Here is a 20,483-nt window from a genome sequence, read left to right as displayed (position 1 = left end):
CAAATTTTGTATCAAGTTTATATTACATCCACTACTCAAAAGAAAATAGGGAACACTTTTTAACCTAAAAATTTGGCTATTTTCAAACCGCTGAAACTCGAATAAACATCGTAAATAAAAAATTAAAAAAGCATTTTAAAGCTTAAAGTTTTAACTTTAATGCACTATCTGTGATGTTTTAAATTTTTATATTTTTCTTGTGTTATGCTTTAAAAATGAACACATTGTTTTGTTCCTAAAATTAAGTACATTTTTACACTCTGCAGCTAGATAAAAAAATTTCTCTCGAATAATTTAATTTAAGCTCCACAAACTACAACATTTTATCTACAAAATGCTTTTTTTAAATTTTTTCTACAATTTTTTTGGACCGAGCTATACAATTTCGAAACTAAACCTTTTTTTTAGGAATAATGTCGATATTCGGAGAAAAATCATTGTAGACAAAAAATTAAAGAATTTTGAAACTTGAAATTTCATCTTTAACGAGCTATCAATGTTTTTAAAAAATTTTTTTATCTTTCTTCTTCCACGCTATAAAAAAAAATACATTGTTTTGTTTCTTAAATTACCTTTTTTTAAATTATCTTTGACACTCTGTAGCTCGATAAAAAAATTTCTCTCAAATAACTCAACTCAAACGCCACAAATTATAACATTTTGCCTACAAAATATTTTTTTTTAAATTGTTTTATGATTTCTTTTACCGAGTTACATGACTTTAAAAAAAAAGTAATTTAAGGAATAAAACAATGTATTCTTTTACAAAGAAGAAAAAGAAAGATAAAAAAATTTTTTAAACCATCGATAAGACGTTAAAGTTGAAACTTTAAACTTTAAAATGCTTTTTAATTTTTACTTGTCTATAATGATTTTTTGCCGAGTATCGACATTACTTCTAAAAAAGACAAGTTTAGTTTCAAAATGTATAGCTCGGTCAAAAAAAATTGTAGAAAAAATTTAAAAAGCATTTTGTAAGGTAAAATGTTATAATTTATGAAGCTTAAATTGAATTATTCGAGAGAAATTTTTTATGGAGCTGCAGAGTATCAAAGTGTACGTAGTTTTAAGGAACAAAATAATATGTTCTTTTTTAAAGCATAACACAAGAAAAATACAAAAATTTAAAAAAATTACCGATAGTTATAGTTGAAATTTCAAACTTTAAAATGCTTTTTTAATTTTTTGTCTATGATGTTTATTCGTTGAGTTTCAGCGGTTTGAAAAGCCATATTTTTAAAGAATAAAAAGTGTTCCCTATTTTCGTTTGAGTAGTATATATTATACGAGTGATTAAATTTTAGAAAGTTATATATTTATTACGTCTAAGGATGACGTTGCACAATAATTTTCATGTTTCTATACTTTAAGATATAATTTTTTTAATGTAATAAATCTTAATTATACAAAATAATATAAATATAAAAAATATTTTAGATTAAAATAATATATTTTTATATTTTAGGATTACGTATAATATTCTGTTTACAAAATAATGATTACATCGAATTAGCGAAAAGTGTTCTAGTCTTGAACTTTATGTTTATGGAGTCGCTGGTGTATTGTTACGGTGGTGACTTTATACAGAAAGAAAGCGAGGATATATTCCGTGCAATGTTCATGATTTCCTGGTTCACGCTTCCTGCTGCGTTGATGAAGGATCTGCACTTTGCAATGATGAGATCAAGCTATCCGTTTCGTCTCACTGGCGGAAAATTTTTCTACGTTAATCGTGAAACAATAATATACGTTCTAAAAACGGCGGCTTCGTATGTCTCAGTTTTAAGGGTGGCACTCAGAAATTAATGTAGATCAATGAGAAAAGAATTTGAAAAAAATATATTATATATAAAAATTATTAATACTATCTAAAATATATGCAAATATATTAAATTATTTTTAAGCGTACGATTTTATTTTTTTACAATTATTGAAATAATTTTTCAATCATCAATCGCTTAAAAATATTATAAATTTTAATCGCTACTTCAAAATAAATACCGAAATCGTGTGCAGCAGCATTATCCGTATTTATCGAGCTTCTGAAATCTTTTTTTCCTTTCACAACCAGTTTCTTCTATTTTATCATTTGTATTGTAAACAAGTATAACTTCATTCTTTTTTCTATTTTAGCTGTTTGTCTTGCTCGATGAAATGATGATAGATTAGAAAAAAGAAGAGAATATTTGCTCGTGAAAAAGAAGATCTGCTATATTATCGTACAATTAAATTGATTGTGAGCATCTTTGCGCTGACACACAATAATATTACATATAGAAAATTGTGCGTATTATTGAATGTTTGAAAGAGACGTGCAATAGGTAAACTTATCACGTCACTTATCTTACCACCCTAACAACCGATCATGATATGGAAGGATGCGAGTAAAGACGATAGCAATTTTTCTCGAGGGGCAAAAGTAAGCCATCGATCCAACCAAATAATATTCAGCACGACCACAATCTTTTTTTTTCGAGGTCGAAACTATCAATCGCCGAACATGAAAACAAATTGGAACAGTGGTATAAATTACAGTTTTTCTATCATCCGATCGATGATACTTGGTTTATGGCCTTTGCACATTGATGCAATTTACTGTTCAATGGCTTGTAATATTTATGGTAGCGGTAAGATAACGTAATTTAACATAAAATAATGTAACATACAACATATAAATTAATTGCCGCCTTAAATGTTAAAAAAAATCATTTACATGCAAATTTCTTACTAGAAATCAATAGAACAAAAAAATTATAATAATTTTTTAAAATGTTTTTCAAAACTACCTTGAGAATTATAAGCCTTTATATGTAAATTTCTGGCCAAAAGTTTGGCCAATACTTGCCTATACACCTACAATTTTTATATTTAACAGGATCATATTACTCCCCAGAAAGCTTTTTTGTTATTAATCGATTAGGTTAATTATAACTTATATTAAATGTTTAAATCTTAGCCGATTTTGGTAAATATGCATATTAGGTTGCACCTCATCGATGACTTTGACCTTGACATATGTTGTCAAGGACATGACCCTGAGTAACTTTTCCTTATAACTTAATCGGCGGTCTCTTCTAAATTTTGAGATATTTAATGTTAAAGTTTGACTTGAAACAAAAATGGATAAAACTCCTGTTTAGGGGAGGCAGTTTCAATAGCCTTGACTTTGACATATGTTGTCAAGGACATGACCCTGAGTAACTTTTCCTTATAACTTAATCGGCGGTCTCTTCTAAATTTTGAGATATTTAATGTTAAAGTTTGACTTGAAACAAAAATGGATAAAACTCCTGTTTAGGGGAGGCAGTTTCAATAGCCTTGACTTTGACATATGTTGTCTAGGTCATGATCCTGAGTAATTCCCAGAAGATTTTAGCCGTCGCTCGTTAGTTATTAAAAAGTTATTAACAATCAAATTATACGATAAGATCAAATAGATAAAACTTTATCAAAGCAGCTCCAGCGCCAATGACCTTAACTTTGACATATGTTGTCAAGGTCACTCTTCTGAGTAACAATCAAAAGGTTTTAGCCGTAGCTCATTATTTATTAAAAAGTTATGGTAATTATTCAGAATCACGACTCCACCGCAAATGGGCTGCAAATTTTTTTGATAACTTTTTATACTGAGTGAATAATGTAAATAACAATTTTTAATCAGGGAAGATCCAACAAAAAAGTTATTAACAATAAAAGTTTGAAATATATCAAAGCGCATGGACAGGAAGCATGCGCACGCGCGCACACACACGGGGGCGAGTGCAAGGAGCTTTTGATCCCCCTCCCACACTCACCCCCCAGTAAGCATGGTGGACTTTGCTTTACAATGTAGCATGTATTTTGTAAATTGTAAAACAAGGTCCAACTTGCTACCGGCGGGGTGGGCGCCGGAAGGGGGCCAAAGGCCGTACTTGGATCCCTCCCGTGTGCGCGCAGGCGTACTTCTTGTCCATACATGTACTTTGGTATATATTTCCAATTTTTATTGTTAATAGCTTTTTTTGGACCTCCCGCAATTAAAAATTTTTATTTACATTATTCTCTAAGTATAAAAAGTTATCAAAAAAATTTGCAGTCCATTTGCAGCTGTGATTCTGAATAATTACCATAACTTTTTAATAATAATAATTACGAGCGACGACTAAAACCTCCTGGGAATTACTCAGAATCATGACCTTGACAACATATATCAAAATCAAGGTTATTGAGGCTACCTCTCCTAAATAGGAGTTTTACCAAATTTACTCAGGATCATGTACTTGATAACATGTCCTTGACAATATGTCAAAGTCAAGGTCATCGGCGAGGTGTCCGCTAATGTAAATAATTACCTTAAATTGCGTCAATATTAATAGCAATAGTGAGTTCAAAGTTTTAACAAATAATCTTGTTCTAATTCAAAAAAATGGGAAAATATAAAGAAATTTCTATCGAAAAACGAAGTGTTATAATCACTTTACATAATAAAGGCATATTATATTGAGAAACGGAAAAATTTTTTTATAATATTTAGTATATTTTACTGCTGCATCCAAACTTTTGGTCGACAATGTATAACTAATATTATAAAAAAAAAATATTATTTTAGAATATTATATATAAAAATATTTTAATATTATATAAATATAAAAATATTTAAATATTTACATAAATAAAGCTATTATTAAAACAGAAAATTTTTTATATTTGATATTAAAATAAAATTTTATATATATTATATACACCTTTACATACATTTTTATAATATAATATATACAATTTTTACAATAAATAAAAAATTACACACACACGCGCGCGCACATATATACATGGTGTCCAGTAATTTTTGACACACTCAAAGTATGAAGATTGAAGATTGGATCAAACTAAAAAAAGTCTCATTTTTTTCTATAACTACTTAATAAAAGAGTTATTATTAAGTAAAGTCTGCTCAATCATCGCCGATTTTTAGCCGGACGCACATCTACTAGTGGTACCATTGTAAAATGCTCACGCATAATAACAGGCGCGTGGCTCACCGATATGCGTCCGGCACAAAATTGGCTCTGATTGACCAGATTTTACTCAATAATAACTCCTTTATTAAGCATTATAAAAAAAAATGGTAAAGAACTTTTCTGTTCAGTTTACTGTGCTCTACCCACTCACGAGCGTTGGTACAATCTTTATCGGACACATGCCTAAATACATAAAAATATAGTAATGTTTATATAATAAACAATTGAAATTTTTATTATTTTTTAAACAGTGCAATTTTATATTTGCTATCCTATAGCCTCTCACGATGATGAACTTGCTGATAGAACCTCTCAAAAACTGCAGTGTTCCCAGATATGATTTGGAGATTCTTCGTTTAATAGAAAGCTACATGCATGCATGGATGAATATCATTTTCCCACGAATTCACATGAGAAAACTCGCAGTTAATATCAATTCTGCGATCAATGATTGGTTGTCTTCGTTCACGAAAAAAGAATTGCATGTGATAATGATAGGATATGCACGTATGGGACGATTAGTCATCCTGACTCAGTTGATCGCTGAATCACTGGGAAGCATCTTATGGTTCGCATCCGTCTTCCTCAGTAATAAAGATAAGGTTGTCTTTAACCGTTATAAAATTATAATTAAATAAGATTGATCAAAACATTGTTTGCTAGTAATAGAAAGAATATGTCATCTTTCGAAAAAAATTAGAATATTTGTTATATTTTTGTCGACATTTCGATAAGTCGTTAATATAGATAACAACACAGCGTAGAATTTCGTCCTTCCATCAACGTGTATATACAAAGGAGTTTCATATTCCCCGTATAAAACAAGTATTAAATGCAATAATTTGAAATTTTTATTTATACAGAAAAAGGACTTCTATATGACCTTGATATATGGTGTAATATAAGCAGAAGCAGAAGCATAAATTTTAGTTTTAAATCAGAAATAGGTTAGGATTAGATTACATCTTCCGGAAGTGAAGCCCCCCTGTAGGAGAGAGGAACATTGTATCCACGCACTTGTACACGCATTGTGTACATTTTCCCATTCACACAATAATTGTGGAGTGAAGCTCGCTTTGCGTTGTAAAATATATGCGTAGACACAGTAGATTCCGCTCTCCATACGGAAGGGATTCCACTTCCGAAAAATATAACCTAATCGAAACCTATTTCTGATTTAAAACTAAAATTTATGCTTTTACTTAAACTTATATAAATGCTTCATAACTTTTGAACGGATCGTGACCGCCACTTTTTTCAAGGTCAAGGTCACTCAGGGTGATGACCTTGACATGTCAAGATCAAGGTGAGATTGCCCATTTCATGCATATTTACAATCATATATATATATATATATATATATATATATATATATATATATATATAGAAAAGAGGATGTACGGGTGGTCTAGGACACCCTGTATATATATATATATATATATATATATATATATATATATACAGAGTGTCCTAGACCACCCGTATATCCCTTTTCTTTCAAAAATTAAGCATTTTAGAGAAAAACATTTTGAACAAAAATTGTATGGTTTTGAGGGGAACATAAGATGGTGTCATTGGTTTGATCTTGGATGGCATCGTTAAGGTCAAGTTAAGGACACCTTTAATTTCTTAAATGGAAACACCCATAGCTTATATCGAGAGCTTTCCAAAACACTATAATAAAGTATTTTTTCATTATGAATTTTTTGAGTTATTTTGTATCTTAATCTGACATATTTTAGTATAAAATATAAAATATCTCGAAAATTATTTAGTGTTGGATAATTGTATCGTAATTTATGTACAGAATAATAAAATGAATCAATTGGTGTAAAGAAAAAATAAAAAATTCTTATAAAAAAATATATTGCAAATAATTGCATACTTTTTTAAAAAAACAATTATTTTTTGTGGGTGTAGAGAATCGCATAAGACAAACTTACATCAAAGCAAGATATAAAAACTTGCCCGGGTCACATTAAAACATATTGTCATAAATTTATTTGTGTTGGTTCATATTATGTGAAAATTAGTTGCATCAATCATATAATAGAAATATTATTATATTGAATATTTATATATTATATTAAATTTTATTAAGTTTTGTACAAATATATACAAAGTTACTATTATAAATACATATTATGTATATATATTATATATTATGTATATATATTATATATTATATATATTATCATTCACATTTATTATATTAAAATAATCAAAATAACGTACATATTTATAAAATGTACACGTTTTAATGATATTCGGGTACGCCAAGTTTTTATACCTTGCTTTGATGTATGTTTATCTTATGCGATTTAGAATTTATGAGAAATTTTCTTTCAATAATTATATCCCAAAGCCTTAGATGCGTATATTGTGCATTTAGTTATTTAGAAAATAACTTTTATTTTAGCTATACTATTACTTTAATTATAATGCCATTTATTAAATATAATTTTTCTTAATATTGGAAATAATAAAATAAAAATATTTTATAGGATAAATTTTTATGCTTTTGGCGCATTTTTTGATATCATTATTTTTATAAGAAATTTAAATAATTATTTTATACAAAATATATTTATTAAAATGTTATTATTTAAATATAATATTTTTTCACATAGCGTGTACTTAGCGCCTTTTTTTTACCTTTTTTTTAAAAAGGTAATTTTTAGGGTATAGAATAAATCTAGATTATTTCAAAATTATTCGTTCCTACTTCAGAAGTCAATATCTTTTGAACGAATCGTTTGCGAGCATACTTTCAGAAGAAAATTTTTTCTTTGTTGTAAGGTCCTAAATTCATATTTTAAATTTGGCCATTTAATTCGAGAACACCCTACATATATATATACATACATACATACATATATATATATATATATACATACATATATATATATATATATATATATATATATATATATATATATATACATATATAAAATATATTCAACACGTGATTTTTAGGAGTAGGAATTATCCTGTCATTTAATAGTAACGATTATAAAGAAATGGTAAAAATGATGGTATTTATTCAATTTTATTTAATACAAACCTTTTTGTATGCCGGCGATATCTTTCAGACTCAAAGCAAATCGATCGTTTACGCCATATATAGCTCCATGTGGCGCCCATTATAGTGAAGGATTTGATATTCATTATGATGAGAATGAAAATCTCTCTTCGGATAAGTGCTAGAAAATTTTTCTATTTCGCACGAACTACTATGATGGATGTCCTGAAAACCACCTTAACATACATATCATTCTTGACATATCATTCAGATGACAGTTGATAAATAAAAAAGTCTTTGCTACTTTCTGCGTTATTGTAAATATAAAAAATGATGTATGTAGTTAAATAAAACAGAAAAATATAATTATATTTCAATATATTATTGTTTAATATTTTCATAGTCAATACACATATTCATTATATATATATATATATATATATATATATATATATATATATATATATATTTTAAACAAGATTAGATTCGCCTCCCTCTCCCTCTAATAATTTAATTTAATTAATATAAAAATTGTGAAAAATGTTTATATTGTTAATTAAAAAATGACACACTAAATTAAAAATTGGATCGTATTTTATATGATGAAATATGTAATAAAGTATACAATTTCAAAAAAAAGTTACTACAAGTCAGCTACAACTGAAACCGAAAGAAAAATAAAATACTCTCTCTTCCCTTTCGTTCTTCATCCTTTCATACAAAAATACTTCCCTCATGTTGAAACAACTGCATTTTGGAAAATAATATAGTATTTCGATAGCATGTTAATATAAGCATCAAAATTGCATCATAATTTCAATAAGATATGAATCGCGAATGCAACTTCTCTACTGCAATGATCGATCCGTATTATGAACAAAAACCAGCATTAGGTAGTAACTATCATGCAACAGTCTCAACTTATAGTTGCAATCATGGAATGGAAGAATGAAATGGCGTACGCTATGACCCCTCTCAAAATCTTAACTGTACCTATAGGTGGTTGGCCTCTGCAAAAATACAATAAGTTTGCTTTAGCTCGCCATATCTTGTCTACTTGCGGGTTGGTATGTTTCTCAATTTTAAGTTTACAGTATGAACATCATACTAGAGCTTCTCTTCTGTTTTCAATATATAAAAATTAATATATAAAAACAATATGTATTATATGATTTTATCGAAAAATCAAGGTTGAACGTTCAAACTAATATTGACGTAAAAAAACGAATATAAAGCAACTTTGCAAAATAAATCGATCTGATACTTTCTATGCAGAGCGTGATGGTGATCGTACAAGGTCTCGAGCTCTATTACAATTGTACCGGTGCGTATGCGAATCTTGATGCTCTTACGCTTTTGGCATGCGGTATTCTTGCTTTGTTAAAAATAATATGGTTCCGCATATACGCCGATAATCTGATTTGCAATTACTCTTCTGCTATGAACGATTATGTCGCAATCGACACCGAGGAGAAGCGCGTTATCATGCGAAAGCACGCCTCTTGGGGAAGGATGATCTCGATTATCGCTTTGTTGATTACTTATATCGATTCACTCATCTTCATCGTTGGACATGTGTCAGTGAGCAGCGAGGAAGAGAAAGTTAATATAACCATTCTAGGTCATCAAGCGGGATACGCTGTTCCGTCGACATGTACTTTGGCGCATTTTCACATCTCGATGAGCATGTATTTAGTAATTTTCGTGCTAGAATATATCTATCTGATGGTCATGTGCACCAGTAATCATGGTAAGACATTAGCCATAATATTATTACATATATGTAAACAACAAAATATTTATACCTCTCCTAAATATTATTTCAGATATTTTTTAAATTACTCATCACACACACACACACACACACACACACACACTCACGCGTGCACGCGCGCGCACGGACACACACACGCACGGACGCACGCACGCACATATACACACATGCACACACATACACACGCACATACACGTGCACATAGGTGTACATCTCGTAATAAATTTTCGAAATTCTGCATTTCTGTTTTAAGTGCATGGTAAATGTTTATAAGAGGATATCAAACTTGAATTGACTTTGACATATATCAAGGTTACCATCTTGAATAAGCACTAAAAAATTTTAGTTGTTGCTTGTTGTTTATTAAAAAGTTATAAACAAAAACTGTTTCACGAATTATACGTAATTTTCTTAGCAGATTGATTGATTTATTCATGCAATAAATTGAACGCATGGGCAAAAGAACTCTTTCTACACTCCCTTTCCGAAAAAAAAACCTAACCTAACTCAATCCTTTTCCGAAAGACATGAAAGAAACATTTTTTGCCTGCGCGTGTAAATTATCACGTTTCAAGAAATGTAAATAAATTATAAAAATGTTTTAAATATCAAAATAGACAATTCGTTGAATAAGAAGTACAAAATTAGATCTTCTATTTTTTTTGTTTAGAAATTTCCACGTAAAATTGTTATACTATTGTGCATGTAGTAAACATTTTCCTCTTACTTAGTAAACTTGTGGCAATATCATTAGACACGTAGTCTCTATTATGAATTCACAATCTTAACATATACTACTGAGCCTCTCTTATGCCTCTTAAAAAAGACTTGGGTTAGATTAGATTTTTTTCGGGAAAGGGGTGCGAAGGGAGGCGCAGAATCTTTCCCCTGTTCATGATTTACTACATGTAAATGAATAAATCTGCTAAAAGTAAGTTCTATTAAATATACATTTTGTGTCCGAAAATTACATGCAATTCGTGAAATATTTTTTGTTTATAACTTTTTAATAAATAACGAGAGACAGTTAAAATTTTGATACTTACTCAGGGTGATGATTTTGACAATATACAGGGTGTCCGATAATTCGCGGATCACCCTTTAAGGGAAGGTAGAGAGTGTTATTCTGAATAGAAAAGTCCTGTACCATTTTGTGATTTTCTCAATATTTAAGAAAATATTAATTTTAAAAGATCAGCCAACGAAGTGCCGCGAAAAGCTCGCGACGCGAAGATGCCTCTCACTGTCAATTGATACTCGGTCCGCGGAGAAGCAATAGGAGGAGCGGTTTGCAAGCGTGCTTCGCTATGGCAACCGAAAGAATTACACACATAATGAAAAGATCACATACATAAAACGGAGCGCGCATTATGTGTGTTTCTTTTGGCTTCCATAGCGAAGCACGCTCGCAAACCGCTCCTCTCGTTGCTTCACCACGGACCGAGTATCAATTGACAGTGGGAAGCATCTTCGCGCCGCGAGCTTTTCGCGGCATTTTGTTGGCTGATCTTTTAAAATTAATATTTTCTTAAATATTGAGAAAATCACAAAACGATACAGAACTTTTCTATTCAGAATAACATCCTCTATCTTCCCTTAAAGGGTGATCCGCGAATTATCGGACACCCTGTATATCAAGATCAAAACAATTTGCGCAAGCTTCTATGTTGTCCTATTTATCTAAATATGAAAGATGTTATTAACCACAATTTTTTTAAGGTAGCGATTCTCTGTTCCTCCACATTACATTGCATGTTTGTGGCCAATTGAAAATTTTAAAGGCCAGTTTCATCAACTTTGACGTTACAAGCCCGGATGTTTACAAACGTTTTAGTGCATTAATTTTGAGACACGATCATTTGATAAGAATGGCTAGAAAGCTTGCTGAGATAGTTAGTTTTGTTTTAGTGGTACAACTATTTATCAGCAGTATGCTTATATGTATAGTAGGTGAATATGCTGTTAGTGTTTCGATATATTTGATAACATACTGCATCGACAAAAAAGTACGAAATGCTAGAAAAATTTATATTAGATGAATATATATCTTTACAGGATTTCAATTTATTGTTGCATTGACAACTAGCGATTTTAGTATGATGTCAAAAAGTTTTATGGTACTTAGTGCTTTTTTGGCACAATTAACAGTATATAGTATTGTCGGAGATTATTTAAAAACGCAGATGGAAGAAGTCGCGCAGTCTGTTTATCAGTGCGCTTGGTATAATCTTCCTGCGAAAGTGACAAGAAACATAGTGTTTATCATGATGTGGAACCAACTTCCAATTAAGTTGCAAGCTGGCAATCTTATTGTAGACCTCGGAACTTACATGAGCATCCTAAAAACTTCTGCTTCATATTTATCTGTTCTACGTGTAATGATGGACACATAAAACTTCTGATACATGAAAAATATTTTATCAATTAAATATTTAGAAAAACATAATAATAGAATTTTAATAAAATTGCTAATTATATGATCAATATACATTCAACTATAGTATTTATACTAAATTGAGAATCGCTACTTGTATAATAATAAAATATAAAATATACATCAAAAACTTTTTGAAATTATTTATTGTTTCAAAAATTGCATTAACTTCTAAATTGTATATATTCTCGCGACAAAGGAAGAATCATTCCAAAATAAAAAATGTTGCATATTAATGTGATAAACATAATTAAAAAATATCAGAATAAAAATAAAAATTTTTTTTTCTTATTTAATGTTTGACTTTTTAGCTTTCATAATAAAAAACTGTGTTTCTTTCAATTTTTTTAATGATAATATCTTGGAAAATAATAGATCATGTAAGTATGAAAATTGTATAACTTTAATAAGATATAAATATGAAAAAATATTGCAAATGATCGACCCATTTATAAACAAAGACATTAATGACTACTATATTCCTAGTTAATTGTGATAATGTCATGGAAAATGATGTATCATATTTTATGATCCCTTTCTTCAAATTCTTAACTACATCATATAGACCATTGTTTTTTGCAAACATATAATAATTTTTTAATTTGTTTGCAATTTAGTACTTTATAATTTTCATAAATGCCAATAATACTTTCTTATAAATGCCAATAATACTTTTTTTCTATATTTTTGATCAAATCAAATAGAATAGAATCAAACGAAACAATTAATGTATCACAAAATATAGTGAAAACAAAAAAGAAGAATAAAATGACTATTATTAAGCAGACCTGTTTATTTGTATAAATCATGTTTTCTCGAAATCTTTACAAATGCAGATGCGGATGTTTTTCCAAATAGTATTTTAGACAGCACTATGACATTCTCTGAAAACCCGAAGGATATCCAGGATGGACATTACGGGGATATCTTATGCACATCTAAACTTTATCTCGCGATACTATACTCAGGATGTCCTGAGGAAGAGCAAATGAAAGCTGAACACTAGTTCTTAGACATCTAGAAGATATTCTGTCAGACAGTTCTCAAAATGTTTTGAGAATTTCTCTAGATGAACATGTTATAGATTCTCTAGAACATGTTATAGATTTTCTTAGACGTCTGAAGAGAAAGATTCTAAAAGTGAAATCAAGCAATTAATTTGATTTGCTAATTCCATTTTAGAAAAGAATCGAGTACTCCCTTTTCCTTATAATAAACAGAAAAAACAAATATATGTGAGTGGGAGGACATAGCTCTATATATCGCTCTATATGGGGTGTCTAATAATAATCGCCACCCGTAATGTGCAGATAAAGCGGATTAAACCAAGCAGAAAAGTCCTTTACCATTTTTTTGATAACACTTAATAAAAGAATTATTATTGAGTAAAGTCTGGTCAATCATCGCTGATCTATAGACGGATGCACGTCGGCAAGTCGCGCGCTTGCTAGTGTGCATGAATGTTTAATTGTCACAGCGCGGCTCACCGTGCGTCCGGCTAAAGATCGGCGATGTTTAGTCAAATTTTATTTAATAATAATTCTTTTATTAAGCGTTTTTTTTATTTAATTCTATTTAATATAATTAAATATATATATTTAATATAATTAACATAATTCTAATTAATATAAGCAAATTCTATTTCCTTAATATTTTATCTATTATTTTTCTTATATAATTATAAAAACTTAAGACCAATTTATATTAAGAAATTTCTAAAAATTATTTTTAATTTTTTTTTAAATATTTTTTTTAAATAAATATATTTATTAAAAAAAATTATTTTTTTAATATATTTATCTTTCTAATAATTCTTCAGGGTGTATGGGATTCTCTGTAGAGATAGCACCTCTTGCCGCAACGGTCGCATCAGCTAGCTAGGTGATCGTTGTTGATAATTGGTCTTTGTGGCGGGTTTAGCTCTCACTTATGGCTATACTCTAGCTCCCAAGGCCACATTCCGGTACACTGCATCGACCTGCAGGTTAAACTAAGTGAGGGTAGCCAGATATGGTACCGAACAGCATCTGTCTCAGATTGAGCGGCTATGAACAGCGTCTGTTCTCCAGATTAGAAGTGGCTGAATATTATCTGAAGAAGGCAACGGGAAAGCACTTCGGACATTTGATTCCCAGAAAATCGCTATGGCGAGGAAACAAGATGGCCCCCAGTCCCGGGCAGCCCTTTGATGGGCAGGGGATCCGAAGAATCTCCCGGCTCAAAATAGTGAAATCCAAATTACGCGTGTCCACCTGGAACGTTAGAAGTCTATTCGCAGCTGGAAAACTTGCGAATGCAATAAAAGAGATAAAGAAGACGAAAATCAAGTTCATGGGAATAAGCGAGCCAAGATGGCCAAGAGGGGGCGCTGTATTACTCGGGGAGTGCTGAGAATGACCGACACCATAGAAATGGAGTGGGGATATTCGTCAAGTCGGAATTCGTCAGGTATGTTAAGAACTTTGTGCCCATCTCAGATAGGATCTCATGCTTCATGGATATCTTTTCGACATCTTGTGCAGATATATGCACCGACATCGGAAAGTGAGTATCACGAAGAAGTCGAAAAACTGTATCAGACTATCAAAAATATACTTGACAGCGTTCATAATGACAGCATCACCATGATTATGAGTGATTTCAACGTTAAAGTTGGACAAGAAAGAAGATCCGATTTAATTGGGGAATACGATTTGGGACAGTGCAACGAGAGAGGCGATAGACTTTTTGAGTTCTGCCAAGAAGCGGAGATGGTGATAGCCACCACATGGTTACTCCCAAAACGTCGCTTATATACATGGAAATCGCCTCTTGAAACTGTAGATAGTCCTACACCAATTAGGAACCAAATTGATTGTGTTAGTGAATAAACACTTCAGAAACGTCATAAACAGAATTACAACTTATCCACAAGCGGATATCGGCTCAGATCACAATCCACTTGTGGCAGATATAATATTAACGCTGAAAACTGTTAGAAGAAGGCAAGTTTGTAAGAAAATTGATACTTTTAAGTTGTACGCTGGCGTAAAAGAGAAAATTAGAAGGGACCTCAACAGCAGGCTAAATCAAATGTCTAAGGACATTAACAATAACAACGTTGATACTCAATGGAACGAAGTAAAACAGATCATTCTCGATGCTAGTACACATCATTTAGGGACACCAGTACGAATGAAGAGGAGACTATGGATGACGACGTCCTAGATCTAATGGAGAGGTGTTGATTGCTTAAGAGCAATCCAGTAGAGTATGGGAATTTGCAAAGCACAATAAGAAAAGAAATCAAGCTAGCAAAACAACGATGGATGAACGAAAAATATGAGGAAATGGAAGATCCCAAAAAAATATACAGATTATCGTCTGAATAGCCTTATGAATCATATATATCATGCTAAGAACATTCCTGCGCATCATTTATGCGAATACAAAATGCAAGATGGACCTAAACTATTCGGATTCAGGAGCGCCTTTGGCACACACTCTTTGACTTCAACATTCTCTTACAAAAGTGCCGTGATCACCGACAGGATGTTTCGTGGACTACGAGAAAGCATTTGACAGGGTGCGACATGACAAACTCATTGAACTCCTCATTGAGATCGGAGTAGATGTGAAAGATGTCCGAATATATACAGGGTGTCCGATAATTCACGGATCACCCTTTAAGAGAAGGTAGAGGGTGTTATTCTGAATAAAAAAAGTCCTGTACCATTTTGTGATTTTCTCAATATTTAAGAAAATTAATTTTAAAAGATCAGCCAACGAAGTGCCGTGAAAAGCTCGCAGCGCGAAGATGCTTCCCACTGTCAATTGATACTCGGTCCGCGACGAAACAATGGGAGGAGCAGTTTGCGAGCGTGCTTCGCTATGGCAGCCGAAAGAAGTACATACATAATGAAAAGATCACATACATAAAACGGAGCGCGCATTATGTGTGTAATTCTTTCGGTTGCCATAGCGAAGCACGCTCGCAAACCGCTCCTCCCATTGCTTCGCCGCGGACCGAGTATCAATTGACAGTGGGAAGCATCTTCGCGCCGCGAGCTTTTCGCGGCACTTCGTTGGCTGATCTTTTAAAATTAATATTTTCTTAAATATTGAGAAAAGCACAAAATGGTACAGGACTTTTCTATTCAGAATAACACCTCTACCTTCCTTAAAGGGTAATCCGCGAATTATCGGACACCTTGTATATATATATATATATATATATATATATATATATATATATATATAAATATATATATATAATAAAGAGTTTGACAACAGAAAGCCGAATTGCGAATTGGTAATTCCATATCACCAGAAATGGATATACGGAGAGGAGTTAAATAAGGATGCATTCTCTCTTTCCTCTTGTTCAAATTATATGCGGACAGAATTTTTAAGGAGGCTATTGACGAATTGGATCTCAATATCAGGGTAAATGGAATGCGCATCAGCACCTTCGAATACGCTGATGACACAGTTATTTTGGCTGAGAGTATCGAGGATCTTCAACTACTCCTGAATCGAATCTCCGTAACTGGTCGGGGAACAGGATTAAGCACACTTTGACACTCAACTCAATAAAAAAATTTCTCTCAAATAATTCAATTTAAGCTCCACAAACAAGATTTTACCTACAAAATACTTTTTTTAAATTTTTTGTACAATTTTTTTTGACCGAGCTATACAATTTTGAAACTAAACCTGTCTTTTTTAGAAATGATGTTGATACTCGGCGAAAAATCATTGTAGACAAAAATTAAAAAGCATTTTGAAGCTTGAAGTTTCAAATTTAACGCGCTGTCAATGGTTGAAAAAAAATTTTGTATCTTTCTTTTTCTATATTTTAAAAAAGATCTCATTGTTTTGTTCCTTAAATAATCTTTTTTTTTAATTATCTTTGACACTCTGTAGCTCGATAAAAAAATTTATCTCGAATAATTCAACTCAGGCGCCACAAATTAGAACATTTTGCCTACAAAATACTTTTTTTTTCAAATTGTTTTACGATTTCTTTTGACCGAGTTACATGACTTTGAAATCATTAGTTTTCTGAAAATGACGTTTACCATCTGGTGGAATTTCATTCTAAATGATTTAATCCAAAGATGCATAAATATGCGAGAGCAAGCGATAATTCGGCAGAGAGGAGATATATATATATATATATAATAGTAGAGATAATATATAATATTAAATGCAGACACAATATTAAGTGCGCGCGCGCACACACACACAGCAGAATAGATTGGAGTCATTAAATACTCCTGGAATGATAAACTGTGGGGTTCTTATATCTGCTATAACACACACACGCACGTACGCATGCACGCACGCACGCACGTTTGTCTACGATGATTTTTCGTCGAGTATCCTAGACATTATTCCTAAAAAAGACAGGTTTAGTTTCAAAATTGTATAGCTCGGTCAAAAAAAATTGTAGAAAGAATTTAAAAAAAGCATTTTGTAGGTAAAATGTAGTTTGTGGAACTTGAATTAAATTATTATTATTGAGAGAAATTTTTTTGTCGAGCTGCGGACTGTCAAAGTGTACGTAATTTTAAGGAACAAAGCAATGTGTTCTTTTTTAAAGCATAACACAAGGAAGATACAAAAATTTAAAAAAATCACCGATAGTGCGTTAAACGTGAAACTTCAAGCTTTAAAATGCTTTATAATTTTTTGTCTACGACGTTTGTTCGTCGAGTTTCAGCAGTTTGAAAATAGCCAAATTTTTAAGATATAAAAAGTGTTCCCTTTTCTTTTGAGTAGTGTATATATAATTAATTCATCATATCGTATTTTTACAAATATTTCTATATCAGACATAATATATCTATACTCCGTCCAACGAGAGAATGACGACGGATCGGACGAAAACTCGTCTATTTTGCGCAGGTCTCCGAAGGAGAGAGACGTATTTACAAATACGGTACAGAATAGCACGCCACTCTCTCCCCACTTTGCCTGTCTATGCGTAGACTATAGTCATTTTCTCGTTGGACGGAGTATAGTATAGATCGAATATTGAGGAATGGGGTAAAAGTGCACGTAGAAAAGGATAAACTCTGTCCCTTGCGTTCTCTCTTACTCGCGCGTAGTGTAGCAAAAAAGAGCGCTATGCACGAAACAGAGTGTATCTTTTTCTATGTAACCTTTACCTCCCACTCCTTAAATAAAGGCAAACGCTTATGTTTATATTCTATATATGATTAATATATAGTTATATTTATATTAAATTATATTTATATTGTCATTTATATTTTTATTAATATTATTATACTATATCTGTACATATTATTTGTATTATTATTATTTGTGTTATTTTTACTCTTATATTATTATTTATACTTATACATTATTTATTTTATATTTATATTTTTTTCCTTTATTTATGTTTATATTAAATTATTTTAACATTTCACAGTTTTGTACACATATATATATATATATATATATATATATATATATATATATATATATATATAGTATATACTAATATAATAATTTTTTTCTCAAGTAATTGCATTTTTTGTTATTATTATTTCTGTAATTATACTTATTATTTCTTATTTTGACCGTAGTATTTCTTAAGAGAGTGTTAGCGTACAATGGAATTTGAATTACGCAAATATTTCCGTAAGGCTGGCGATCTTTAATAATATCTTATCAGTGCTTGTCTTATCTATGCTTATTACAATGTAGTTTACATATTTGTTTTTATTTTCATTTGAAATGTTTCGTTAGTGGTTTGTTATAGTTACTTGAGAATGACGATGTACGACGATTTATGAAATTATCATGCATATTTGTGATATTGCTATCTATACATTTATGAGAATTATTAATTTAATTTTATCTAACCGAATTTGTTAGGTAACAAACACGTGATCTGGTTTCAATAAAATTGAATTTTATATTTGCATATGTTGATTGTGGCTCGGGATAATTTTTGCAAGTCTAAATAAATATTTTAAATGCTGAGATGGCACAACGATTAAGCAACAAGGCAAAATTTAAATCACTTATCACTGTGACAAGCAGTGCCATTGCTTTGTTTGGTGGTATTTCACTCTATCAAGGCAATGAAAGATTTTACAAGGAAATAGTTATTCCTCTAGCTCAGTTGTTAGATCCAGAAATTGCCCACAATCTTGCAGTGAAATCTCTAAAATGGGGTCTTGTATCGAAGCAGACAACAGAAGATTCTAGTTTACTTCAAACTACTGTGCTGGGTTTGCAATTTAAGAATCCAATTGGCATGGCTGCAGGATTCGATAAATATGGAGAGGCAGTAAAAGAATTGCATCAGATTGGTTTTAGTTTTGTAGAAATAGGTAAAATCTATGTATAATAATTATAAATAATATGTGTAATAAAATAATTATCTTATAATTTGCAGGATCTGTGACACCTAAAGCACAGCCTGGTAATCCAAAACCCAGAGTGTTTAGACTACCAGAGGATAATGCAGTTGTGAATAGATATGGCTTTAATAGTGATGATCATGATATTGTATGGGAACACCTTAAGAAACTGAAAGAGACAAATTTTGATGGTATTATTGGAGTGAATTTAGGAAAAAACAAAGAGACAAAAGACGCAGTCCAAGATTACATTGACGGTATAAAAAGATTTATGGATGTAGCAGATTACTTTGTGATCAATATGTCTAGTCCTAACACACCAGGCTTAAGATCCTTGCAAAACAAGAATTTAGAAGAAATACTGACCAGAATAAATGCAGCAAGAGAACTGATTGGTAGCAAACAACCATTGCTTTTAAAGCTGGCACCAGATTTGTCAGATCCTGAACGACAAGATGTAGCAGATGTAATTTTAAGAAAGAAATCTAAAGTTGATGGTTTAATTTTGTGCAATACAACAATCACATGGCCAAATTTGATTAATCCAAATAAGGAAGAAAGTGGCGGTCTCAGTGGTGCACCTCTTGCAGATATTTCTACCGCTATCATTTCTGACATGTATAGACGAACACATGGCAGCATCCCAATTATTGGTGTAGGTGGTATCTTTTCTGGTGCTGATGCTTATGTCAAAATAAAAGCTGGAGCTTCCTTAGTACAACTTTATACTTCGTATGTGTTTAATGGACCACCAATAGTAGTCAAAATAAAAAAGGAATTATGTAAGATACTTGAAACTAATGGTTTTTCTTCTGTGGCTGATGCGATTGGTAAGGATACCAAGAATAGATGAATATATCTTATTGTACATAATTCTAATGCCTTTATATACATGAAT

The 20,483-nt window shown here is 31.1% G+C and overlaps 2 protein-coding genes across 2 annotated transcripts; both read left to right on the top strand.

Annotated features, from left to right (window-relative positions):
- Window positions 1-8,954: 8,954 nt before the first annotated feature.
- On the top strand, window positions 8,955-12,186 carry LOC126850693 (odorant receptor 13a-like). The gene is made up of 4 exons (XM_050593941.1): window positions 8,955-9,086; window positions 9,295-9,769; window positions 11,513-11,743; window positions 11,849-12,186. The coding sequence occupies exons 1-4, from the start codon at window positions 8,955-8,957 to the stop codon at window positions 12,184-12,186; spliced, it is 1,176 nt and encodes a 391-aa protein (XP_050449898.1).
- A 6,564-nt stretch (window positions 12,187-18,750) lies between these two features.
- Window positions 18,751-20,451, top strand: LOC126850690 (dihydroorotate dehydrogenase (quinone)-like). Its single transcript, XM_050593938.1, has 2 exons — window positions 18,751-19,555; window positions 19,621-20,451. Exons 1-2 carry the CDS (start codon window positions 19,204-19,206, stop codon window positions 20,436-20,438), a joined length of 1,170 nt encoding a protein of 389 aa, XP_050449895.1. The 5' UTR covers window positions 18,751-19,203; the 3' UTR covers window positions 20,439-20,451.
- Window positions 20,452-20,483: the final 32 nt, after the last annotated feature.

Source organism: Cataglyphis hispanica, chromosome 6, assembly GCF_021464435.1.
Source record: "Cataglyphis hispanica isolate Lineage 1 chromosome 6, ULB_Chis1_1.0, whole genome shotgun sequence".
In the NCBI taxonomy this organism is placed as follows: Eukaryota; Metazoa; Arthropoda; class Insecta; order Hymenoptera; family Formicidae; genus Cataglyphis; species Cataglyphis hispanica.
This window is presented reverse-complemented; position numbering and strand designations above follow the sequence as displayed.